The sequence below is a fragment of the Phalacrocorax aristotelis genome, chromosome 8 (assembly GCF_949628215.1).
Source record: "Phalacrocorax aristotelis chromosome 8, bGulAri2.1, whole genome shotgun sequence".
NCBI classification, from domain to species: Eukaryota; Metazoa; Chordata; class Aves; order Suliformes; family Phalacrocoracidae; genus Phalacrocorax; species Phalacrocorax aristotelis.
In genome coordinates this window covers 31,709,912-31,735,827 of record NC_134283.1, presented here as the reverse complement: position 1 = coordinate 31,735,827, position 25,916 = coordinate 31,709,912, and the positions used below count along the sequence as shown (strand labels likewise).

General features: G+C 45.8%; 1 protein-coding gene and 1 non-coding gene across 2 annotated transcripts; both read left to right on the top strand.

Moving 5' to 3' along the window:
- Positions 1-1,018: 1,018 nt before the first annotated feature.
- Positions 1,019-24,809, top strand: HSPA9 (heat shock protein family A (Hsp70) member 9). The gene is made up of 17 exons (XM_075102226.1): positions 1,019-1,536; positions 2,428-2,486; positions 3,828-3,915; positions 4,034-4,215; positions 4,727-4,851; positions 6,416-6,489; positions 6,586-6,692; positions 7,513-7,675; positions 8,339-8,431; positions 10,131-10,340; positions 12,755-12,982; positions 13,790-13,894; positions 14,955-15,072; positions 17,564-17,658; positions 21,322-21,414; positions 23,077-23,217; positions 24,042-24,809. Exons 1-17 carry the CDS (start codon positions 1,450-1,452, stop codon positions 24,099-24,101), a joined length of 2,028 nt encoding a protein of 675 aa, XP_074958327.1. The 5' UTR covers positions 1,019-1,449; the 3' UTR covers positions 24,102-24,809.
- Positions 13,233-13,303, top strand: LOC142061686 (small nucleolar RNA SNORD63). The gene has a single exon (XR_012662211.1). It is a non-coding gene; the product is annotated as a small nucleolar RNA SNORD63 (small nucleolar RNA).
- Positions 24,810-25,916: the final 1,107 nt, after the last annotated feature.

The following is a 25,916-nucleotide window of genomic DNA, read 5'->3' as shown; positions in this document are numbered from 1 at the left end:
GGCTTATGATTCACGGGACCAGCCTGAAAGCAGCGCTAACATGGGCAGCTGCTGCCCCTGCCTGGTGATGGGAGAGGGTGACACTTGTACCTCCTGCCTTGCTGCATCAGAGGCGGCTCAACACAGGACTCTGTACTTAACATAAGCAAAGATACTTGAGGGGTGAGGTCAGGCTTTTCTGGGCCAGAAACGATCTGACTGAACGGTTATCAGGAGCATATACTAACCCTGGCTCGGTTACATTGGCTGTTATTTATTGTGCCCCTGCGATGGCTCCTAACCCTATAAAGCAAACCCACTCAGGCAGCAAGGAGCCGATGGAGCCATACCCCGCCCTGCCTTTCCCCACAACATAACCCACGGGCAGGTCCCAGACCCACTGGTGGGGAAAGGCAACCGTAGCCCACACCGCCTCCTTCGGAGAGCTGGTGCTGGGCAAAATGAGCTTCCGCGTACAACCCCGGGGCCTGTAAAAAACTAAAGGGCAGACTTCTGCGAAGCAGGGACCGCACGTGAGCACGCCCTGCTTCGCAGAAGTCTGCCCTTTAGTTTCTGCGCTTTCCCTTATCAAGGGGTGTTTAGGTGAACGTGCCTTTCGGAAAACGGCGTAACTCTGGCAGGACTGGGGAAGCAGCGAGGGCTCCCGGCAGCCAGAGAGGCCTGTTAGTGCCAAGCCGATACCGCCTGGTTTCGGCGGTGCCTCCGGCGTCCCCGGCAGCTGTGTGCAAGCTCGGCCCTGTGCTGGCAGGCCCGGGCCCGCCCCCGCCTGCATGGGGAAGCTCTAGGGAGGGCCTCATCCCACGTTCCGGGGCACCGGGGCTCGTTCTGGCCCTCCTGCCAGCCCGATACCGACGGTAACCGGCCCCAGGCTTGCTCGCTCACGGCGATGCCCCTCAGCGCACCACCCCGCGCATGCGAGCAGCCCTCCGCGTGGCCCCACCCACGCAGCCGCAGTAGGGTAAGTGTCCCCCGCGCATGCGCCGGCGCCGCTCCAGCTGCGCATGCGACGCCCTAGAGCGAGCGGCGCATGCGCACCACCCGCTCTGACGCAAGGCCGCTGCAATCGCCCTGCGCTTTATCCTGTCCGACCTTGAGTGCGCGGCCGACTACAGGGCCCAGGCTGTCTGAAGCTGCGCCGTTGTGCGGCGGGCCTCTCCGGCTCCCGGGTCTCGCCCCTGCTCCCACTGGCCGAGGCGGCGGGCTCTCGCAGGGTCTCAGAAAGGCAGCACGGAGCCGCGCCCCGGGAGCCTGAGTCCGAGCGGAGCACCGAAAGCCAGCGGAAGGATCAGGCGATCCACGGGACAGCCCGCGCCAGGGGTCCTGCGACGCGTTCTCCCCCCCCCCCCCCCGGCCCACGTGGGTGGAGGTTTCCAGAAGAGCCGCGGCCCGCGCGTACCCTGCTCCCGCTGCTGGCTCGGCCTGGCATCGCCACGCGCCGCCGCCGCCGCCATGCTCAGCGCTAGCCGTGCCGCGCCGCGCCTCGCCCTGCTCCTGCCGCGCGCCGCTCCCGTGCCCGCCGCCGCCGGGAAGGCGCAGGTGGGTGAGGGGACCGGACCGGGGGGGGGGAGGGGGCCGCGGGACCGGGGGGACCACTGTCGGTGTGTCCGTCCCGGCCCCGTCGGGCTGCCTCGCGCACTGATGAAGGGAGCTGTTAATGGGGTCGCGGGGCGGAACAGCGGCGGGTGGGCGAGGGGGGGATGGCGCCCCGGGAGCGCGTTCCGCCAGCCCGGGTCTGCGTTTGGGGAAGTTTATAGCAAAATTGGTCAATTAACCCCCGCCCCGACCAGGCCCTCGCACCCTCCCCCGCTCGGGGAGCGCGGCTAGGCCGTGCCTCTCCAGGAATTGGCAAAACATCCCTGTTTTGGCGCGGCCCCGGTTGCGTTAAGATGTTTTGTCAAAAACTCATTCTCGAAGCAGAAAAAGGGACGATGTTTTCGGCCCTCTCCGAGATGCTGATTTGCACGTGCAAAGCTATGGCCGCGGCAGAAAAAGCTAAGAGTTGCTGCAAAATCCCGACTGCAGACTCCAAGGGATGTAGCAGGTCATTTGTTGCTGACCGCACATGAAGCTTTGAGGAATGGGTTAATGTTTGTCTGCTCCTGCTCATTGAAAGCTGAAGGTCCAGAGTTAATCTGCTGAAATGTTTTTTTTGCCTGGTAGCATGTTTGTAGATTGTCCTCTGTGAGGGAAGTACCTTAGTCTGGTAATAGAGATCATGAGTATGCCAGATAAATAAATGTAGTAATTTGGGTTTTTATGGCAGCCTGAATCTTCCTCAAATTCTTCCTTACTTTGTACTTGAGTTTTTTAAAGTGAAACATTAGTAGGACTGCATCACTTCAGGAGTAGTCTGCCTTTGAAAGTCTCAGCTTGAAGATTGCTTAATATTTAAAACTAAATTTTCATTAGAATGTGTTAATTTTGTAGACATTCTGGAATGGCCTCAGTCAAAATGTTCTCAGAGCAGCATCCAGCAGAAAATATGCGTAAGTATTTCCTTTTTTTTCATGTTTGGCAGTTTGATATTTAATCTCCTCCTGATACCAGAACTGCTTATTGGAGTCAGAGATGGAGTAATGGAGCAAAACCAGCAAAATAAAACTAGACAGAGCTTATGCATATAAATTTCTAAAGCTGTTCCTTTATCTCTTGGCTTTTTTTCCAGGGGTACTTCAGGAATTGTTCCTCCCCCCTTCCCTCACTACCAGCAGCATTCACAAGATGTAGGTTGTTGAGATCTGTTTGATCTTAAAAAAAAAAAAAGCCAAACCCCAAATATCGGTGGAACAAATAGTTTTACACTGGCATGAAACAAGAATGATGCATGTCTCCATTTCACTACAGATAAAATTTATTTCAAACAGCATTTTTAATCACTTGTTCTTCTTGCGGCAAGATAAGGGGGAAAGAGTAGCAGTAAGTTGTGTAACTTGGTCAGAGGTTTCGTGGCTGATGCTGATTCAGGACACAGAATGGGAAATCTGTTCGTGTTAGGAAAAATGCCCAGTTCTGGTTAGTACAGAGAAACCGAGCAGTTGCACACTTCTAAGATCACTGCTTTATGTTGTTTGAACTGGAGTTAGAGCGACTCAGCATATTGGGGAGTGAGAAGGTGAGATCCTGGTAATAACCGTGGTCCTGCTCGGTCTTCAGTGTGCTTTCTCCATCCCAGAACATGGCTTCATTTGTAAGGCAAAACCAGGATTCAGGAATTCGCTCTAGCCTTGAAAGGGGTAATACGCCCTTCCTAGAAGGAGGAGGAGGTTCAGATTTGTCTTGTGTAAGAACCACTCTCATTTTTCAGAATTAAATTTGTTGCTACTCAGGATCAAAAAGATGGTTATCTTTGGCTCTGGCTCAGAGAACCCTGCATGGGTTGAGTCATTTGTTATCTTTGTGTGTTGTTCTTTTCATGCTAAGCAATGATAAGTAAACCAATGCAATTTATTATTAGCATTTTGACTCTGGGTGCATATTTTCAAACAGTTTTGAACATAAAAAGTAACCCAAAACAAGCCCTGTCTGTGTAGGGACAGAATTAGTTATGACTTTGTTTTAGTCAAAATCTTAAGGGATGTTGAGAATATAGGTGGTAAAGGTGGTTCTGGTGAAGACTGTTTAAACAAGTGAGGATTTACCTGTAAGCGATCTGACTGAAAGCAGAAGCACGAGATTAAGTTCCTGTGTAATGAGTCAGGGAACGCCTTAGCTCAGAATACAGTGTGTATTTGCTTCATCATCTAGTGAAAAATGACTGTCCTGTCTTGAGGGTAGAGAGTTTTTTTCCTGTAGTAGTAACTTTATTTTTCTTACAATACGCTTTACAGCTCAGAAGCAATTAAAGGTGCCGTTATTGGAATCGATTTGGGTACAACAAACTCCTGCGTGGCAGTTATGGAAGGAAAGCAAGCAAAAGTAAGTTAAAAAAAAAAAGAATACTAGCTTATAGTGACAGTATTAGAAGTTGAATGTCCAAATTAGTGTTTTCAGGGGCAATGTTTTTTAATGGCATCCTGTTATGTTTTTTACATAGGTGCTGGAAAACTCTGAAGGTGCCAGGACAACACCTTCGGTTGTTGCATTTACGGCTGACGGCGAGCGCTTGGTTGGAATGCCAGCGAAGCGGCAGGCGGTAACTAACCCACACAACACCTTCTATGCTACAAAGCGTCTCATCGGGCGGCGCTTTGATGACTCTGAAGTGAAGAAGGATATGTAAGTGAGGGGGAGAGCAATTCCACTACCAGCAGGAAGGCATAAAATGCAAAGCTGTATAATGTGGCATGTTGTGTTTTAGAATATAACCCTTTTGTGGCTGTGAAGTAGTTACACCCTCATGTCTCAAAGCTTCATTGCTTATATTCTGAGCTCCAAGCTGTATTTTGCTACGTTAATTGCTGATTGTCTTAAGCTGTTCAGAGAAGAACAAAAAAGCCTTGCTGATGCTGTGTGGAATAGTCAGTATCTACCGATGAAAGCTTTTCTTGTTCTTGAGGGCGTTTACAATCAAAGCTGTATGATCATACCTAAGGTTTGTGATTAAATGATGTAGCTGGTTATAAACAGTATATTGGTGCTTCTGGGACTCCCTGGATCTGAGGCTGCTGTTGGCAAGTTCAATATTCTCTGTTTAGAAGTTGCACATGTTCATCTGCTGATACTAATTGTAGGGGGTTTGTGCTGTATGCTGACACAGAAATTGAGTGTGGCATTCTTCTGTTTTTAGTAAGAATGTTCCATTTAAAATTGTCCGTGCCTCGAATGGTGATGCCTGGGTAGAGGCTCATGGGAAGCTCTATTCTCCAAGCCAGATCGGTGCCTTTGTACTAATGAAGATGAAGGAAACTGCAGGTTGGTACAGTTTGGTCTTTGCTGTCTGTGTGTGCAAGTGTGACCTTGGTGCTGGGCCATGGTAAATGGAAGTACAGCAGCCATAAAGGTGCTTTTCTTGGCATGGAAATCCATGTGCAGCAGGCCCTTGTGTGAGGCATATCGTGAAAGGGTGCAGTGATGGGCTATTACGAAGCCTCAAGGAATATCAATACCTACCTCAGTCTTGGATCTTTGGCAAGATATTATTGCTTCACTTAAAACATACTCTTATCAAAATTGAACACCTGATTGAGTTGATACTCAATTTTAATTGAGTTGAATGTACACTTACTGAGAAGGGGTAGCTCCTTTTCATTGTAAGCTGCAGTCCTTGTGCCTCCCAGGCTGCAGCTGAGCATGGGCTGTGGCAGCCAGAATTTTGAGTGGCTTTATTCTTATTCAGCTGCTAGATATGTAGAAAGAAAGGGAGTGTTCAAAGGACCCGATCTTTGGGCTGAATAAATAGCTGCTTAGCCAGTGGTGACTTTAAATTTCACTAGGGGAAAATATCCATTGGCCTGGAGAAATATTTTTTTCTTCTTTTCAATTGCTAGTGTGGTTTCTGGGGAACTGAGTATAACACATAGCAATAATAGTCAGTAGCTGCCTTCCACAGCCTCATTTGGTAAAAGCTGTGCATCCAGTGATAAGTGTTTGGAGGGCAGGACTAAAGGTTGTTATGGAAGCTTCATCCAAAGATATTCCCCCTCCCAGTGTTAGGTCCTGGACACTTGCTAAAGCCTTGCCCGAGAGTAAAATATGAGTATGTGGTATGTGAGCATCTAGTCATGACCAATCGGATTTACTCTGAGGGTGGTGTTCCTCTGGCTTAAGCAAGGGTCTGCTTCCTGTAGGTCTGTTGATTTTTGCCCTGGATGCTATATGAAAGCAACTATGGAATGATCTGGCTTTGCACACAATAGACAATGCACAGGTGTAAATCCTGCCTGTGGATTTGCATTTCACTGTGTTCATTCTTATTTTTTAGCAGGTCTGAATCTGTACTTGTTTACATCCTTCTCTCTATTTTTTGAGAGAAGTTGGTGACCTTAAATTAGGGCGTAATACTTTTTACCTGACTTACTGTCTCAAATGCTTGTGAAGGTGGTATATCTACATTATTTGTATTGTATGAACGTTTCCTATGGCAGACTCTGTAAACAGGACAAAAATGAGTAAGCTTCAAGTGTGTGACATGTTTAATACTCCAAAGAAATGGAGAAGAACTTGTCTCGCACACTAAAAAGACTAAAAGTTATAGTCTCAGATAAATTTCCACTCACTAGTGGCGTCCAGTTACTGATTGAACTGTGGAGGTGCTTTGCTGTTCTGTCAGAAGTCTACAAACTATTTCATGTTATGTGGAAGGACTTGATTTCTGCACAGCTCCTTCTGTATCTTCCCTGAAAGCAGCAGGTTCTTAAGTAGCAAGCCTGTTTTCTGTTCTCAATTCAGGAAAATTATTTCAAACTACATAAAAATAACATGGTGGTATTCTTACCTTATAAAGATAACTTTCTGTTTTATTTCCTTTTTCCTCCAGAAAATTACCTGGGACATCCAGCAAAGAATGCTGTGATCACCGTCCCTGCTTACTTCAATGATTCTCAGAGGCAGGTATGCACCAAGCTGAAATATTTTCTGGCTTATAAATTGCATTTGGATTCTCTCAGTAGTCAGCACTCCTCTTCGTCTTTTTTTTTTTTTCCTCAGGCTACGAAAGATGCTGGGCAGATCGCTGGCTTGAATGTTTTGAGAGTGATTAATGAACCAACAGCAGCTGCACTTGCCTATGGCCTGGACAAGTCTGAAGATAAAATGTAAGTGCCTGTTCATAACACTTACTCCCTCTTAAATAAGCATGCTGAAATTTGCTTTGTAAATGCATCTTCTGCTTTTTCAAAAATCGTTGGTTGGAATTTTGCCAGAGGAGACTCACAGCCTTGAGTCAGTGCTGTGTAATGTCACCTCTGTTCTGTGCCAGCCATACTTGTTAAAGAATATGAGTTCATAACTTGCAGCTGCAGCTTAATTATCAAAGCTGAGTGTCAATTTAATTATCTTACCTACTGGTAGCAGTGATAGGTGTGGCTAAGAACAACTGGGTGAGAGGCTGTCACCGTTGGTTGCTGAAGTGTAGCACAAGAGGTATGCTGAGGTTTGGTGCCTGGTATCCACAGCTTGCATCTTCTTCCCTGACTGCATTCAGCTTTCTATCGTTGTCAAGGGTGGTCATGTAAGTGCAGGGGGTTCGTTACAGATTTTTTAAAATCTGTTGTAGCTTATAGTGCTGTGAAAGCTGCACATTTTGAAAAACGTGTTTGATAATGGTTCTGGTGTCCCTGCCCTTGTCACTGGATGCAGGCGTGTATTTATTTGAAGAAGGATGAAGATGTGCTCTTTTGGAAATAATGGGCAAGGTTAAGCATTGTGGAGCACATCTTTCGGAGGAGACTTCCAAGTGGACTCAGGGTGCTCAAGGAATTTGTACACTGCGTAATTTGTTTCCTTCTGTCTTGAGAGGCCTTTAACTTTTGTGAACAGCAACATAAATTCTGCACACCCCATCTCTTGAGGAGAACAATTTTTGAGCCACACAACTGTCCAGAAAGTAATGTTTTTCTGCATCTGTTCTTGTAGTATTGCAGTCTACGATTTGGGTGGTGGCACTTTTGATATTTCCATTTTGGAAATCCAGAAGGGAGTCTTTGAGGTGAAGTCCACCAATGGTGACACTTTCTTAGGCGGAGAAGATTTTGACCAGGCTTTGCTACAATACATTGTTAAAGAGTTCAAGAGAGAGGTAAGGTATTTCATCAGAAGTCAATCTTGTGTGACGCTGTTTTTCAACCTTGCTTAACTTCCGTGGAAGTGTGGGAATTTCCTTAAATTGTTAGGACTTGGTTTGTAATCTATGGCACAGGTGAAATTTGAGTATTAAAGACATCTGTTAGTCTGGCTTCCAGTTCTTACAGTTGTTTCTTGAGGTGAACTATTCCTCTGCCAGAAGACAAAATAGCAGGACTTTTGCCTTTTTTCCTCTAGTGTAGTAGGACTATCCTATATGTAGTCTGCTTACTTTTAATAATAAAAATCTGTGGTCCAATTGAACATGTCAGCACAGATGAATGCAATACAGGGTTGGCTGTAGAAAACTGCAATGTAATTCCAACTCTGTTGCTAATTCAGTCTTGCCTTTATATTCTGTGATGCAGCAGCTTTTCCAAGCTTTGATCTGTAACTTACTGTATAATCACTTCCATAGCAGAGAGCGTTAGCAGATGTTTTTGAAATGCTAAATATGTTTGTCAGAGGTGAGAGAGATCAGAAGTGCACGTATCAGGCTGTATTTCTACAAACATCTTCACAGTTGAGTGATAGGATGGTGAACTGCAATGAAGAAAAGCTCTCCATGACTCCTGTGCAAAAGCTGAGAATCTGTTAATCTATATTGTTTGTCATTTAGATGGGTGTTGACCTGACTAAAGACAACATGGCCCTTCAGAGGGTGAGAGAAGCATCAGAGAAAGCAAAGTGTGAGCTTTCGTCATCTGTGCAGGTATGTGACTGGGTTCAAAGCAGTCTGGTAAAACACTTTGATACACTGAGTTTTGCATTATTTTTGTTTACAAGGCTCTATGAAATTGCTGGTATTTTTTTTTTCTTGGGGTGGCAGAACAAGCTTATGCGTAACCAAATGACATCACTTTAACAGAAAGCCCTTTAGCAGAGCGGAATGTTTAGGAGCAGTTAGTTGTCAGAAGCTGAGAATGTTAACGGGTGCGGGGTTTTACCTTTCTTCTGGCACCATGTTTTCTCATCTTGCAGGGAATGCAACCTTGTTGCCAACTTATTATGTATTTCAGAAGTATGATGGGCATCAGAGAACTTAGCTGCAGCTAGTACTGCTGGGCTGCGGGGAGCACTTGCAGCTTTGTGGAAGCAGTTCCAAAACCTTGATGCTACTCATTCCACTGAAACAGCTAATTTGTCTAATAACAGGAAATTATTTCTATAAAGAGTCTTTACTTATTTGCCTATAGAAGAGTTGTCTAGACAATGGGCGACGTATACCCCCGTTTATTTTTTCCACCTGCTTTGTATATGAATGCATTCAAATATGTCCTGTATTCACTACTGAATAAGGAGCTGGAAAAGCAGCAAGTTGGGGCTGTAATAGTCTTGCCTAAGTGAAATTAAGGTCAATTATGTAGTAATTGAAATGGGGTCTCTGCCAATTTCTAGGTTCTGAATAAACTTTTTTTTTGATGGTGGTCTTTTTGTTGGCCAGCGAGGAGCTCATAGCAAGGAGTTTAGGCCAGTCACAATGGATGCATAGTTCTGCCAGAGACATAGCAGGCTCTGTTTTACTAGCTCAAGAGTTGGCAAATACAGCCTGTTCATACCAGGAAAAACGTAATTCCTTTACTCTTTGGCAGTGAAGGGAAAAGAATTTGCTTTTGGCCCTATTATTCCCTAATATTTTTGACCATGCTATTTATAAAGTGAATGCACACCTCTAGGCAGTAACGTGGGTTTAGTTCTTGTTGTGTAAACTTAATTTCTGGAGCTAAAAGTATTAATGTTTTTAATTGCTTTGATTTGTAGTATCTTCTGATGTCAGCGTGACTCAGCACTTGAACAAGATGGTTTTGGTGTAAGATTTGCTTTAAAAGTCCAGCATGTGAATTTGTAAGGGCATTCACAAATAGCCATGAAAAGTGGGGGTTATGGACCCTGGCACTGATGAACTTCATGTTAAACACCAATGGATTGGCTGTCAAACATGAGTTGTTTGCATTTAGAGAACAGTCATGAGTTACTTCCTTCAAGTGGCTTACCTTATATGAAATGTTAGTCATTTGGCAAAAATCCTTTGGAACTCTGAAGATGGGCTTTCTTCTGTGTTGTGCTGAAGGAAGAGGATTAAGGTTGTCACTTCTAATGTTTCAGCTCTTACTTCCTGGCTATGATAGAAATTAAGTTTTTATTAACAATAAAAGATCTCAAAATACACAGTATGAAAATCGGAACTTAACAGTTGTAACCATGAGATAGGAAAACTATTTTGTTTCACATCTCTCGTCTGGAATATCAAACATAAAAGTATGCTTGCTGCCACTTAGACTGGGCTGCAGAGTGAACAGGCATTCAGATGTTTCAGCACAGGCAGAGCAGAACCTGAAACTTGATCTAAAACCTGTATGTAGCTGCCTTATTTTTCCACTCCTGTTTTTCACTCTGTTTCTGTGCTGCAGACTGATATTAACTTGCCGTACCTTACTATGGATGCCTCTGGACCAAAGCACTTGAATATGAAGCTGAGTCGCTCACAGTTTGAGGGCATTGTGGCTGATCTGATCAAAAGGACAGTAGCACCATGCCAGAAAGCCATGCAGGATGCTGAAGTCAGCAAGAGTGACATTGGTGAAGTCATCCTTGTTGGTGGTATGACCAGAATGCCAAAGGTATGAGACATGTCTCTGTTACGGGCAAAGCTGGCACAGCTAGCCATTGCTTACTGTTAAGGGTTAACCTGTTACAGAAAAGTTGGGAGTCTGGTGACTTCAAAGCTCCAGCAGCAGAAGTTCCTCAGGGACAGACCTGTTAAGTAATCACATTGAAACAGTGGCAAGGGACTCTCTCATCCTGTTTAATTAGCTCAGCTTGGATCTGGGGGCTGTGTCTGAGTTGCACTCTACAAAGGCAAGTGGGAGGTACCAGGAGTTGAAAATTCAACTTGACTTTCTGATGCGGACCAAACGTAAGCAGCATTGTTCAGATACACAGGCTGTTCTCTCATGTTACACTTCAGCAATAACCTGTCAGTAATTTTTGCCTTCCTGCGGATTTCTTCCACCGTGTAGAGCACTTATAGCTAGCTGTGAAGAAACTGGACAAGCAGAATGGCTCTGTTGCCTCCTGGTTTCGTGTATTTGGCTACCTGTGTGAGGCTGGGTGTGCTGTCAAGCATATTTAACTGCCCATTCCAAACACTCATTACCTAATACCTGGCCCTTGTGTTCTGTGGTGATAAGCACCAACAGGTAACTTAAAAGCTTGCTCTGCTGACATGCACAGTCTTGCAGATAAGGTGCTGTCTGCTGGTGATGTACTGTTCTTGTTCGTAACAATGCAGGCTGCTGCTTGGCTCCCCTGAAGTCAGAGCTGAACGTGTATGTACACTGCTCTCTCCAACGGTACAGCTTGTCTTTTTCTACAGAGATCAACAAAATCTCATTTCATAGGGATCAGCCAGGCTTGGACTATCTTACTGTTAAGATTTGGGTTTTCCAGGTCCTTTCTAGGATAGTAGGTGTGTACATGGTCCTGCTTAGGACTGATTTGGGGTTTGGGTGTGTTCACTGGGATTTGGGGGTTTTTTTTTTTTTTTTTTTCCTTCCCTAAGTGTTAAATGAGCCTGGTGGCTGGAGGTGGTGATAGCGTGTGCAGAAGGTGACCCAGGCAGGGAAGCAAGAGCAACAAGATAAACAGAAGCTACTGCTCTGGCCAAAGCTCAAGTGGAGTAACTGTGCTATACCTTCCCAAAGTCCCTGTTGTTCCAGCTGGATAAAGGGAAAATGGTGTAGTTAGCTATGTATAAAGTGATAAAAAGCACTTTTAGAAGTGGGGAGATGGTAGTTAAATACTGATTTTTTTTTTTTTTAATTATTATTACTTTTACTTTTTTATGCCCTATCTATAGCCCCAGCATCTGTGGCTTTGAGCTTACATAGTGCTTTCCTGAGTGCCTGTAGTTACAGCTCTGGCTCTGAGATCAGCGCCTGTACGTTGCACTAGCACAGAGCCTTCTCTCATGTACGTAGTTGTGTTCATTTCACCCTGCTAGGAGGGAATGTGCCACCTTTGGAGCGCTCACATGGCCAGTGCTCCAAGAAATGTACAGTGGGTGGTTAGAAGTAATGTTTCTTTCGTACTGTAAAATATGTTTCCAGAGGGAAAGACTTGTCCTTAATTATATGCACATACATAGTGTCTTCCTCTGTAATGAACACTCCCGGCAGGTGTCTCTTGGCTGAAGTGCAGGGGAGTTGGACATTTGCTTACAGCATTTTTCCAGGCACATCACGTTCACCTGTGCTGATGTGTGGGTGGGTGTACTGAGGTGTACTCAGGGAGGAGGGAAGCTGTGAGCAGAAATGAAGTCCTGCTACCTTCTCTTGTAAGGTGGAGGAGTGGTCTGCCAAGCTGTGCTCTGCTGTGGACACCTTACTGCATTCCACTCTAGATAATTCAGCAATAAATCTGTTGTAATCAGGACCACATCCTTCTGAAAGGGCAGAGCAGTGAAAAGCTAGTAATGCAGCTCAGACTGCTGACATAGCAGATGTACTTCTGGTGAAACAGCCCATTAAATAAGAGAGTTTGAAAATACTGTCCTTCATACAATTTCCTTCTATTCCCCACCCCCCCGCCTTATTACACACAGGCAAGATGAAGTGTCCTTCTGCTCTGCCTCCACAGCTGTACTATCCTTGACAGCTGTGTTCTGCCCAGCGTTGGCTCGTACAAGTTCCTGGGGAGCAGTCCTTGACTCCTGCTTGATAAGCATGGAGTGATCCCTTCTGAATGTGGCTGGGTTACGTGAAAGGGCTGATGTAGGATGACTGGCAGCTGGCAAGCTTGATTGCAAGAAAGTCTCCAGAGAAGGGGTTGTCTAGACTGAAATGAGTGCATTTAACAGGGTGTGTGGAAGATGGGGACTTAGGGAGCAGTCATAAGCCTGAAGCTTAATATTTCTACCATGGCAACAGGAGCAGACAGATAGAAACCTTTAGCCATGGCTGGGATGTTCTTGTGGCCACAGCACTGGGCATTAGTGGTTCCCTCTGCATACGAACTGTGCTTTCTCTCCTTTCAGGTGCAGCAGACTGTACAGGATTTGTTTGGCCGTGCTCCTAGCAAAGCAGTTAATCCTGACGAAGCTGTTGCTATTGGCGCGGCTATTCAAGGTGGTGTGTTAGCTGGTGATGTTACTGATGTCCTGCTGCTGGATGTAACTCCCCTCTCCTTGGGGATTGAGACACTGGGAGGTGTCTTCACAAAGCTCATCAACAGGAATACCACCATACCAACTAAGAAGAGCCAGGTACAAATTGACTTTGGATGGGTGGGTCCTTTGTGGTGCTCTCTAACACCCAGAGAAGGCTACCCAAAGCATCCCAATAGATAGTGTTGTGTCATCCCTATCTGGCAAGGAGCAGCAGTGTAGAAATCAGATTTTATGTCAGCCAGTGAGTATCTCTGATTATTAGTGTGCCCAAGAGGGGAGGTAAGTTGAGTTAGCGTGTGCCAAGATACCCCAGGTTGTTTGTGGCCTGGTCACGATTGCAGTGTGTGTGCCATGATGTAATTGTCAACACATCATTCTGAAGAAGAATTGTGTGGAGACCTTCTGTAACTGAGCACCACATCTGTTTGAGACCACCTTTCTTGGGCACCTCGGAAAGGATTTTTTTTTTCCCTGTGTTGTAAGGCCCTCATAGACTTGGGTGTGATCCTTTCTTCCACTTTGCTTTGTCCAGGTCTGCTAGTGTGTGCTCTTACTGATAACACTTGTTTGCTCTGGGGTGTGGGGCAGGAGCCCTGCCGCTTCAGGAGCAAATGGCCTGGTAATGTGGCTGGCTGCCACTGGGGCCTGTTGCTGGCATGGTAGTGCCAGTTTTCATGTGCTTGAGTACATGTAGGATGAGGTGCCAGTGAGCTTGGCTGTTGCTGGTCTCAGTGCCTAGCTGTTTTGTAAGAGGAACAGGGAAATGACAAGAGTCTAATGGTTTTTTATCTCTTCAGAGTAGCTTCTCGTTAGTCCTTTCCTTGTTTAGACAGCTTGTAACTGCATCCATTCTTGTGTTGCAGTTTACTAGCTATCCAGTAACTTCCTGTTTCTTTTCCACAGGTGTTTTCTACAGCTGCTGATGGGCAGACTCAAGTGGAGATTAAAGTATGCCAGGGGGAGAGAGAGATGGCTAGTGACAACAAACTTCTTGGCCAGTTCACATTGGTATGTTGGCTACTTGGTATGCATGACCTTAGACTTGACCTTTGAGAAGTTCAAAGCCTTCAATATTTCAGTTGACCCCTGAAAGCAGTGTCAGGGGGAGTCATCTTGCAGAAGACATCTGACCCTGTTTGTAGTAAAAAGCAGTCTCCAAAGGTACAGCCTGGTTCTGGGACAGCCTTTCAGTGGTAGGGGAGCAACTTGTGTTTAAGATGGGGCTCAAAGTTTCTAAGCGGTCCTATGTGGCACAAGGGCTACTGTAGCTTTACAACTAGGAGGGCCCTCTCCACTTCTGGACATAAAGAGCAAAAAACTCTGTAGCACCAGGCCTGTGCCCCAGGTAACCTGAATGTGGCCTTTCTTCTGGTGTTGCAAAGACAAGACTTGGCTCCATGTTAACCTGCAGTCCCTAGGGTAACCCATTTCTAGCCCAGTACTGCTTTTCTGTGAAGGCCTGTGGAACTGCCCTGCTTACTGGAGAATAGATGTGTTCCAGGGATTCATGTGTGCAGTGTGTGTGGCTGACTAACCAGCTCCCTACGCAGAGCTGGTTTGGTCAGTGTTGGCAAAGGTTGGTGCTGTTACAACTGTTCAAACTTGCTGTTTCTAGCAAGAGCCATCCAGAAAGGAAGGGGTTTGCCTTTTGTAGTTTTGAAGGAAGCTATACTGCCTGTCACCCTTCTAATATGGTGGTCTCAGAGGTAGTCAGTGAAGTCCAGTCATGTCCAGAACTGATGAAATAAAGCACTCTGCCATGGCCTAGAGGGGAAGAGTGCCTTGTTTAGCAATAAAGCAGAACCTGTGTCACGCCCCAAACTGAATTTGAGGGTTACCTCTTATGGTTTCTGTGCCCTTGTTCTGGGTAGAAATCTGTATACTGTTAAATCTAGATACTGCTAATTTGCTTCACGATGCCAACAGGCATTTGGAGGACTTGGCTCTGAGGGTTAGTTAATATTTGATTCAACTGACAGATCACCAAGGCAGTGTGCCTGACACTGGAGCCTCATCCCTGAGCTCATGTCCCTGTGGGAGCTAATGGCTAAACACTTCTCATTCTCAGGTTGGGATTCCTCCAGCGCCACGTGGAGTGCCCCAGATTGAGGTCACTTTTGACATTGATGCTAACGGTATCGTTCATGTGTCAGCCAAGGATAAAGGCACCGGACGCGAACAGCAAAGTAAGTGCTCTGGAATGCTGCCAAGGGATGAGGAGGAAGGGTGTGGATCAGGGAAGGTGCCACAGCACACCGGGCACTGGGGGCAACACTAGGTGACTCGAAAGGTAATGGAGTGCTGCCTTGATGGGCATCCCACAGTCTGGGGTGGGGACTGTGATGCATCTTACCTGATTAAGAGTAAGGATGACACAAGCAATCTGCTTGCCAGTGCAGCACAGATGCAGTTAGCCATCTTAGCCTAAGTGCCTCCTCTGGAAAGGAGGGCAGAGGGTTACTGCAGAATGAAATAAGGAAAGAAAGAAGTGACAGTTGACCTGCATTTTCATTTTAAGGAGCAAAAGCCTCTGTAAACATGCAGCACTCTGTTTCCCTCTCTGTTACCCTGCTGACAGAAATTGCCACCAATGGATGCTCTCTCCTTGCACGTTACCAAGGTCAAGGAGGTCCTCGCTGGCAGGGTTTTACTGCATTCCAAGTCATTTTGCGCTGTGCAACAGTCCTTACTTGGACTTGCAGTCTGCTGTGATGGCTATAGCAATGTTTCAGCAGAGTACAACCGTTTCCTGGCATTTCCTGTATGTATTAGCTGTGCCTCAGTTCCCAGAGAGGTGTTGGGCACACAGGCTGTATAACCAAGAGCTCACAGGTGTTTGTGGAGCAGTGCTGCTGCTGCTTACAGGGGTGTCCTGTGTCACTGAGATGCTCAGAGCAGTGACATTCTGTTCTATGTTACCCTGAAGAGACAGAAATCAGGGTTTGGGAATCCAGCACCTTGTACAAGTTGTTTTTGAGCTGTGCTCATGGGCATGCTCTTCCTTTGGAGTGCCCTCTGCTAACACACGAAGAGATTGCTGTCTGTTTGAGGTTTCCTGCGTGAAGGTGCCGATTTTAAGGGAGAAATTGAATTAGGAAGGTCTCTGTTGAATCCAGGGCATGCCAAAAACAGCTGAAGAGATCAGCCCTGTGCTGAGACCCTGTTTTGTTTCTAATTACTCCATTACAAAAGTCTTGAAATTCAGGTATTTTGAAGCAGCAGGTGTCTTGCATAACCACCTTGTCAAATATCATCCATTCAGGCTGGAAACATCTCTAAATGACAGGAGGCTTGGGGACTTAAAGCTGTTAGTATATTTTGCTCTGTAGTGCAATGAAATGTTAGGCCCTGTGTTCTGGGGTAGTTAATGACACGGTTGACATTTTCTAGAGCTCTGTTGTGGACTCAGAAAACTAATTTGAAGCATTTTTAGATTCCCCTGATACAAAATAGATCCCTCTTGTGCCTCAGACTGGGAAGCCTCAATACTGCCCTTCAGTTGTTGGAGGCAGCCACTTGATCAATCAAATGCGTGCTCCAGTTAAGAAAAGTATTTTTAACTCTGTATTGACAGCTTGAAGGTATATGCTGCTCTTAATCATGCTGCTTGGCTTTTCGCAGAAATACGTTACCAAAACCACACTGCTTGTTACTTTGATTTCCTTGCAGATTTCTGATGTGTGGTAGCCTTCTACTTCTGAATAGCTGTCTCCTGATAATAGGCAACCAGAATTTTTTAGCTGGCTATCTGTATGCAAATATGGGCCTAACCATAAAGCTGAACTGCCTGTCCCACATCTGCATTCCAAGGACCTGAGCGTTTGTGTGTGTGTCTTTGTTCAAGGTTTTGTACCATTGACAGATAAAATGTAGAAAACTTATTTCTCATGAGGATCTTAGTATACCCTTTTTTGGACTTTGCAATGTCCTGGATGTTGGTCCTCTCTTTAGCAATGAAATTATGCTTTACTGCAGAAATTAGCTTAAGTCTAGAGTATACTTTTTGGGACTAATGGAGAACAAAAAGGGGGAAACCTTTAAGAGCCTGCCCATAGAATCATGCTGTGCTCACTTAAGGGCAGTGTGAGGAGCTGGGTGGGGAATGTTGTCTTATCCTGCTACCAGCCTGGGCTGCTTTCCAACAGTGAAAGGAATCTCTGTGCCCTGGTAAAACAATTTCTTCTGTTTGGATTCTTTTTTTTTGGTTGGTTGATTTTTTTTGTTGTTTTTTTTTGCTGGGGTAGGGTTGTTTGGTTTGGTTTGGGGGGGAGGGGTGGTGTTGTGGGGGTTATTTGATTGGTGGGGTTTTGGTTGGTTGGTTTTTTTTTTGGTTGGTGTGGTTTTTTTTTAGTTTTGTGATTTTAATCTGCTAGAATGCTCCTTTGGCTGGGGGCTTTGTTTGCATGTACACTTTCCAGGAGGAGTGATTTGCAGACCAGCGGACAGGAAGTGTCTGGCAGAGCTGGGGAGTTCATAGATCTAAGATGTCAGGCTTTTATCTTGCCAGCAGCATCACTGCCTCTTTAAAGACTGGCTGTCTTTGTTCTGCCCACGGGGTCTTCACAGGTGCAGAGTCCCTGAGCAAGGCTGCTGCCACTGAGAGGGTTTGGGAAATAATACTCCTCTTTCCTCAAAGATGAGAGCACATCCTTTATTAATACTACTTCTCTAATGCAGTTGTTATCCAGTCTTCTGGTGGCCTTAGCAAAGATGAAATTGAGAACATGGTGAAGAATGCAGAGAAATATGCAGAGGAAGACAGGCGAAGAAAGGTAATGTGATAGTTGGTATCTTCCAGCTAGTAGCATACCTGCTGGTTACTGTTGCTCTGTGCTATTATCTGTGCCCACCTTGAAGGAGCTGTAGGTTCTTGTGTGCATAGCCTTATGCTGTTTGCTTGTGCAGTTACCCAACTATCTGCTTGCTTCCTTGTGTTTAGTTTACATTCCAGAGTTGCAAGAAGATGTATGCAGAGGCGTTTGGGTCTTGGGTTTGGGTTGGGTAACTTGCCCTGTGTGACTAGCATTTTAATTCCTCCCTGAAGAATTACTGGGGCATAGAGGTGACAGTAAGAAAAGTAACAGAATCACAGGTTGGAGGGGACCTCAGGGATCATCTAGTCCAACCTTCCTAGGAACTCTAGCCAAGATGGCCCAGCACCCTGTCCTGACGAGTCTTGAAAGTGTCCAGCGTGGCCGAGTCAACCACTTCCCTGGGGAGATTATTCCAATGGTGACTGTCAGTGTGAAGAATTTCCCTCTTGTGTTGAATTGGAATCTCCCCAAGAGCAACTTGTGTCCATTCCCCCTTGTCCTCTCCATGTGACTCCGTGTAAAAAGGGAGACTCCATCTTCTTTGTAGCTGCCCCTTAAGTACTGGTACCTGGTGATGAGATCCCTCCAAGCCTCCTTTTCTCAAGGCTGAACAAACCCAGCTCTCCCAGCCTATCCTCGTATGGCAGCTTCCCAGTCCTTGGATCATCTTGGTGGCCCTTCTCTGGACCCCTTCCAGCCAGTCCTCATCTTTTTGGTGTAGCGGGGACCAGAACTGTACACAGTACTCCAGGTGCGGCCTGACAAGCACTGAGTAGAGCAGGATCATGACTTCTTTATCTCTGCTGGCGATGCCCTTTTTGATGCAACCCAGCGTCCTGGTGGCCTTCTTGGCTGCAGCAGCACACTATTCGTTCATGTTGAGCTTTCTGTCCACCAGGACCCCCAGGTCCCTTTCCACAGAGCTGCTCTCCAGCCAGGTGGATCCCAGCCTGTGCTGCACTCCCGGATTATGTTTTCCCAGGTGCATGACCTTACATTTCTCCTTGCTGAACTTCATAAGGTTCTTGCTGGCCCACTCTTCCAGCCTATCCAGATCTTCCTGCAGAGCAGCTCTCCCTTCCCCACTCAGTTTGGTGTCATCTGCAAACTTCATCAGGCTACACTTGATCCCGTTATCTAGATCACTTATAAAGATGTTGAATAACATTGGGCCCAATATCGATCCCTGGGGGACTCTACTTGTGACAGGTTGCCACTTGGAAAAGGAGCTATTTACCACCACCCTTCAAGTGCGGCCTGTCAGCCAGTTCCCCACCCACTGCACAGACCACTTGTCTAGGCCATAATGCATTAATTTCTCCAGGAGGAGACTGGGGGGGACCATATCAAAGGCCTTGGAGAAGTCCAGGTAGACAATGTCCACCACCCACCCCCTGTCAACCAGGCAAGTCACTTTGTCATAGAAGGCCACCAGGTTTGTCAAGCACGATCTGCCTTTAGTGAAGCCGTGTTGGCTTTTCCCAATCACGTGCTTCATTTGACTTGTGATGGCCCCCAGGAGGATTCATTCCATAACTTTCCCAGGGATTGAAGTAAGGCTGATGGGCCTATAGTTACCCGGATCTTCCCTCAAGCCTTTCTTGTAGATAGGGGTAACATTTGCCTTCCTCCAGTCCACTGGGACATCCCCCGTTCTCCACAACTTCTCAAAGATTATGGAGAGTGGCCTTGCGATGAAGTCACCTGCATATAACTCATGAGTAAACAGCTTTGCAGCTCTAGTTATGCTTTTTGTCATCAATGCTCTTCTTTGTCTACCTGCTTGTTATTTTGGCTGTTTATTTAAAGCTGGCCTACTACAGCTGGGTTTCACCATGATGTTCCATTTAAATGAAAGCAGTACAGGGATACTTAAGCTACTTTCTCTGAGTTTGTTTCAAATCTTGTATTATAGAACCTGCAAGGAAAGCTGCATCTCATTTTCTTCCTTCTTAAGTGAGAAGATGCTTTCCATAATGCTTAAAATCTCACTGTGGCATCTTGAACACTATATTCATCTGAGTGCAGTATTTGCCCTGAGGGCAGGTGAACCCATCAGGAGATGTTTGAAAGCCTCACTGACTTTGTCAAAAGACTGACCCTTGCCACAGTTGAGTGACTGAATCTGTGGTATTCATAGGATTAATGGTTGGAACTAATTGGTTTAATGAGGGTAGTACTAATGAATTATGCTACTAAATATAGAGCATTGATTTTTAAGCAGACACAGTGAAGGCCTACTCTGGGATATGGCACCAATATATGTGGTTAGGAATTGCAGAAACTGGCACACTGAATTTATCTCCTTTGTGTTCTCCTAGTCTGTAGAAACCTGTCTTAGGTGTTCAGGTGGTGCTGTATATCTCACCCTTCATAGTGAAGGGATCAGAATAGGACTCAAGGAGAGAATGCATGGAGTAAATTCACGTGAAGCAGCATCACCTTGCCTCAAATGTCTAAAGCCACAAAACATTGGCTTATTAGCATTTGGAGGTTAGATGGAGAACTTGGTCTGAAAGTCCCACTGTTTAAATAACCGCATCATTGTCATGAAGCGTAGGTGGCAGCCTAGCACTTGAAGAGGCTGCACTGAAAACATTTGCCTGTTGCCTTACTTTGACTTTGTATCTTAAATCACTGAATAAGTTCTTCCCTGTTGTAGTCCTGAAGTGGGGCTCATCTCTGTCCAGTCACCTGTCAGATGAAGGTGATTAGGTTGCTTTCTTAACTAACACTTCTCTCTGTCTTTACTTGACCTGCATAACTGTCAAAATTCCCTCATTACACCTTTCTGATCATGCTTTTACCTCCATGGAAGTATCATAAATGTATAAACAGAGTTATCACTCTGCAGGACTCGGCATCCTGCTGTGAACTCTGACATCCCACAAAGAGTCCAGACATTGTGAAGAAACTAAATTATTTTTCATCAGCTTTCCACTGTAAGTGGTTAGCCTCCAGAGAATATTATCAAACCCTTGTTTAGGTAGACTGCTCTTGCAAATGGAAAGGGCTGGGTATCCCAGAGACTGTTGCTGGTGAAATAGTTCATGCTGACACTGAGACTGAATTATGTCTCAGCAGGACCACAGCTTCTCTGTGCTTACAGCTGACTCTGTCCCCTCTTGGTTGTCTTTGCAACAATAATGTGAGGAACTGGTATTTCTTAACTAGCACAGTGGGGTTTTCCACTGTTGAAATGCTACAAGCATTTGTAATAAGGGGACATGAGTAAAACAACCCAGCATGTTAGTTGTCTGGGGTGCCTTTGCTGCTGAAGAAGCTCAAGAATATTTTCTGAAAGTTTTCTTGCTTTCCCAAGGACAGTAGTGCTATATTAGCTGTTCCTACTTTAAGGGAAGTAGGATTTGCTGAGTGTGAAAGCATGAGGACCTCCTTGCATAGACTGCTTGTTTGGGTTTTCTGGTGCCAGAATGTATCTAGAAATGGCTTGCTTGCATTTCTTCTTCCCCCCTTGCTATTAAGAAGAACCCTGAGTGTGAGCTAGAGTGGAATTTGGCAGTTTGGGGAAAGAAATGTCAGCTGCTAGTTCATTCGTACACAGCTCACTCACAGGGCCAGTGATAATGCAATACGCCCTTACGAGCTCTCTTAACCCAGGAACGTGTGGAAGCTGTAAATATGGCCGAAGGCATCATTCATGATACAGAGTCTAAGATGGAGGAGTTCAAGGATCAGCTGCCAGCAGATGAGGTAGGTAGTTTCTAATCCCATAACAATGAAGGAGGTAAGATTCCTTATCATATCTTTGCTCAAATTCTCACTTAACTCATAGCTGGCTCTGGCCAGTGGTACCGACTCTGTATTTCTATGCTGCGGAAAGACGGCAGAGTCATCAACTTTTCTTGTTTTTGCACTTGAGTGAAATGAGTGTGGCTGATGGGAGGATGTAAGGACATAGTTACAAGAACATGGCTTGAATAATAGCAAATATCCTATTTCAAAGTGCGAGTTCAGTGTCGCTGAAGATCTAAGAGCCTGAGAAGCTGTTAACGAAAGGTTTCTGCATGAATTATATCTTTGACTTGGCCTTGCGGTGATTTCATGAGAACTGTGTGAGGGGAGAGTTTTGCTCAAAAGCTAGAGATTATGAACAGTCCTACCAGTGTATTAGCAGAGGGAGAAAGGCAAAGCCGCTGTGTAGGCCTGGCAGCCTTGGTAGTACAAACACAGTGCCCAAGAACTTGGAGGCAATGAAAATTACCGTATCCACTTAACCCCAGGTTTTTTTCTATCTTTGGAGTAAAGCGGGTATTTAGTATCAAGAGAGCTTCTCATGCCATTCTGTGTCACAGTTTAATTTCTGCATTACAAATTTCAAAAGCCAAGTTTAAAACAGATTGAACAATCTGCAAGTTAACAACTCTGGGAAGCAGAATAAAAGGGGTCCTAGGGGCCCTATGAGGCTTTTGAGGGAACAAGATTATAGTTTACTGGTAAGTAGCCTCTGCTCAGTTTAAAGGCTGTTTTTCAGCCCAGCTTCTATCTCTAGGATCAAAATTGATCACTGGAGTTTTCTCTCAGGACCACAGAGCCTAAATTCTTGTTCCGTGTAATATCTTTTGGGGAGTACCAAGGGGAGGTGGGTAGCAGAGCTTGGAAGAAGCCCTGCACTGTCTGGGTGGAGATGGTGGTCTGACACAGTAGGCATTGATCATCTTCCCCTTCCTGTGGACCTGAATAAGAGCTCTGCCCACGTTTTTGACTGCAGGTGCCGCTGAGCAAGCGCTGCCGGCACAGCTGTCCCCCAGTAACCTCACTTCTCCAGGCCTGCTGCTCCAGCAGCATGCCAGTTTGACAGAGAAATGCCAGACTGTGGAGCATTTGACAGATGGCTACAGGGGCTGGGATGAGACCGTATTGCTTTTGTTTGTCTCTCTGCTTCTTCCCCCGTGTGCAACAAAGGGATTAAACACGGTGCTGAACAGCCTTACTCATTGGCTTTCTGACTTGCCTTAAATATAGATGAAAACCAGCATTCTTTTCCCTTTACCCTGGCTGCTGGGGTAAGTGACTCACTGGTGAGGTGTGCCAGGGAGAGCAGCTCTCATCCTTGGCGGGCTGTTCAGTCTCTGCAGGGCTTTCTGTCCTTGGCGCCTCTGCTGAGACTGCAAACAAGGGGACCGATTAATGCCAACTGTGGCACATTTAGTGAAGTGGGCAGGTACCTGTTGGGAACTGAGCACAGCCCTAGTCCCTGCAGACCGTATGGCTCAGCTTGAGGCTTAAACTTCGTGGCTTCTGGCAAAAAAAAAGGTAGTTTTGCTGTGGCCCATAGGTGGGTGAAATGACAAGAACAAGATTCTCAGTCAACGAAGTGCAGGATTTCATCATGTTTGTGACTTTTATTTGCAGTGCAACAAATTAAAGGAAGAAATTGCTAAAATGAGGGAACTTCTGGCTCGTAAAGACACTGAAACAGGAGAAAACATCAGGCAGGCAGCAACCAGCCTGCAGCAGGCTTCCCTGAAACTCTTTGAAATGGCATACAAGAAGGTAAGTTCATGGTCATTCGATTTTATAGGCCTCATATGTGGAGGGGTGAGTCAGAACACCAAACACTTAAGTAAGAGCTGTGCTTGGAAGTAGTGCTGAGTGTCAGTGCAGCTCCTTCTGAATGACACTGTAGAAAGTTGGGTATAGTCAAAGGCCTGAAAATTTGGCCATCCTGCAGAAGGTAGCCTGCCTCCCAGACAGTGTGTTACGTTTCTGTAGTGTTGTATGAAAAAGTGCTGGAAGCTCTTGATAAGGAGCATCAAGAAGAGCGCAGCCAGGGCTTTTTTCCCCTAGGTGTGTAGAGTGCCTAAAGAAACATCTGGGTTTACTTTTAGGATGATTGCGTAACAGGCTTTGTGTTCATTCTGCCTAAAGTTACAGTGGTAAGGCCATCAGGATTTTCTTCTTGATCTCCTTCCCAGTGGAAGGCCCACCCATTTGAGCCCTGGCAGGTGCGTACTTCACCTGTCCGGGGAAGTCTCTGCAGATGGCAGTGGCTGCTCTGCCCAGGTGACCTTGGTGCTGCTAAGCTGTCCTTACTGTAAAAGCTGCTGTTGTGATGTCAAACTGAAAACATTCAGTGCTGCAATGTAAGCCTGTTATGTCCACAGGGAAAGCATAAATAATGGGAAGACAATTTCTTCCCTCCTAGTGGCAGTCATGCAGAGATGGAGATTGTTTCCATTCTCCAGTGGACAATTATCCTTTTCACTGAGAGCATGGTTTCTTCAGTCTAGAATTAACCCTAGCAGCTAGCTAGGGGAAAAAAAGTATGGGAAAAGCATTTTGTTGTTACTACAACTAATGAGCCAACTCTTTCACAGATGGCCTCTGAACGAGAGGGTTCCGGAAGTCCGGGGGATCAGAAAGAAGAGAAGCAATAAGAAGTCATTGCCTTGACTTTGACTGGACTATGAAGAAGAGGTCGATTTTCTTGATGCTTGGGAGAGAAGGGACCTTCCTGAGCAGCAATGGGCAGAATTCAGACTTACTGTGTTTTTGCAGTATTCTATATATAAAATTCTTTAATGTATAAACTTAGTGATGTGTCTGCTAGCTAAATTGTCACTTGATGGAAGTTAATTCATGCCGGATGAAGTCCTAAGTGTTTGGCCCTGTGGTATTCAACTAAGGCACCTGGGGACTTGCTGATCATTTATTTCTGATACTTGACACCATGGTGTACTAAATCTAATATCAAAGTTTGGAAACCATGTCAGTAAATCAAAGGGTGGAGGTAGAAGTCCTGCTGGAACTGGGAGGAGAGAAACACCTGTATGGACCCTCCTTGTGGATCTGGGTACTTAGAGCAGGTAGTAAGACCTGTGAACAGCAATGAAAAGGCTGGTTACATTTCTAGAGAACATGCCAATCTGCAGCTAGATTAGTACCCTTGCTCTCGAGGAGGGGTTACTTCAATTTTATTTCTTACAGAAGAGGCTATGTGGAAGTTAAATACTTTGCTTGTCTGAGCCTTCTGCTCCATCCTGTGTCTGTTCTCTGCTTATGGTAAAACAATTTCCTTATTAAAACTGTTATTGGATCCATTCTGGATTTTTTTAAAATAAAAGCAGAAAAGTATCTGACATGGATTTCTTGGTGTCCTGGACTTTGGAGAATGTGGTCGTGTTAACTGCCTGTGAGAGCTCCTGGGGCAGAACAGTCAGCCAGCTCTAGTGGCAGCAGCTTTCTGGAATTCGTGCTTCATTCACATGCAGAAAGAAGGTATCTGGTGTCAGATCAGAGTCTTCCCTCAGAGAGTATCATTGCTGTGCTCACAGAAGATGCCTGGAAGTCCTGCTGGGATCTGCAGTAGCAGTGGGACTTTACCTTCAAGCACTTAGTGCTTGGGCTCAACATTCTGAAACAGGCTGTGGACTTGGAGCAGCAGTTGCCCACTGCTGCTTCTAGCAGCCAAGTCTTCCAAGGAGGTGCAGTCACCTTGCCACAATGTATTTATCCATTTGTCCTTTTTCTTCCCTGTTACTCTGTGTGTGGAGTCAACTAGAAAGAAAAAGCAAGATTTACAGCTGCTTTGTCCAGACAGCTCAGATATCTATGAGGGAGGAAATGAGATTTTTCTTTTTTTCCCCTCTGGCACTTTAGACAGTCTCCTAATTATAAGAATTAAGAAATGCTACAAGTCTTCATCCTGTGAACTTTCCCTTTAAGTCAGAGACTGAAAAAGATCAAGACTGCTGCAGATATTGAGCTCTCTCCAGCAGTCCTAGCAAGAAACACTGGAAGCAGCTTCTACTTCAGAGTAAACCAGCTTAGCCCATTGAAATGGACAGAGGGGTGGGAGGGGAAAAAAAACCCAAACTTCAGATAGAGTTGTGAGTGATCTAACTCTGTGAGAGAGAGCCTGAAGTATTTTGACCTGGGTGTAAAAGGTGAGGAAGGGGCCTGGTGCAGTTATGGGAGGAGATAGGAGACAATGCTTAATGTGCCCGGGGTGGGGGAGGTATGTGTGCAGGGGAGGTCTTAACAGCAATTCACAGTGTTAAGCTGCCTGACTTCAGTGGGACTGGAGTTACAACCCAAAATTCAGTGCTTTGCTTTCAGCAGGGGAGTTATTGGGCTCTAGGCTTCCTAACTGCTGGGTTTGCTTATGGGGAGGATAGTGGATAATGGTGCAGCAGGCTAGCCTGTGGGGCTTTCATCTGGCTGGTGGCGTGGGTATAGGTCTTCCACAAGCA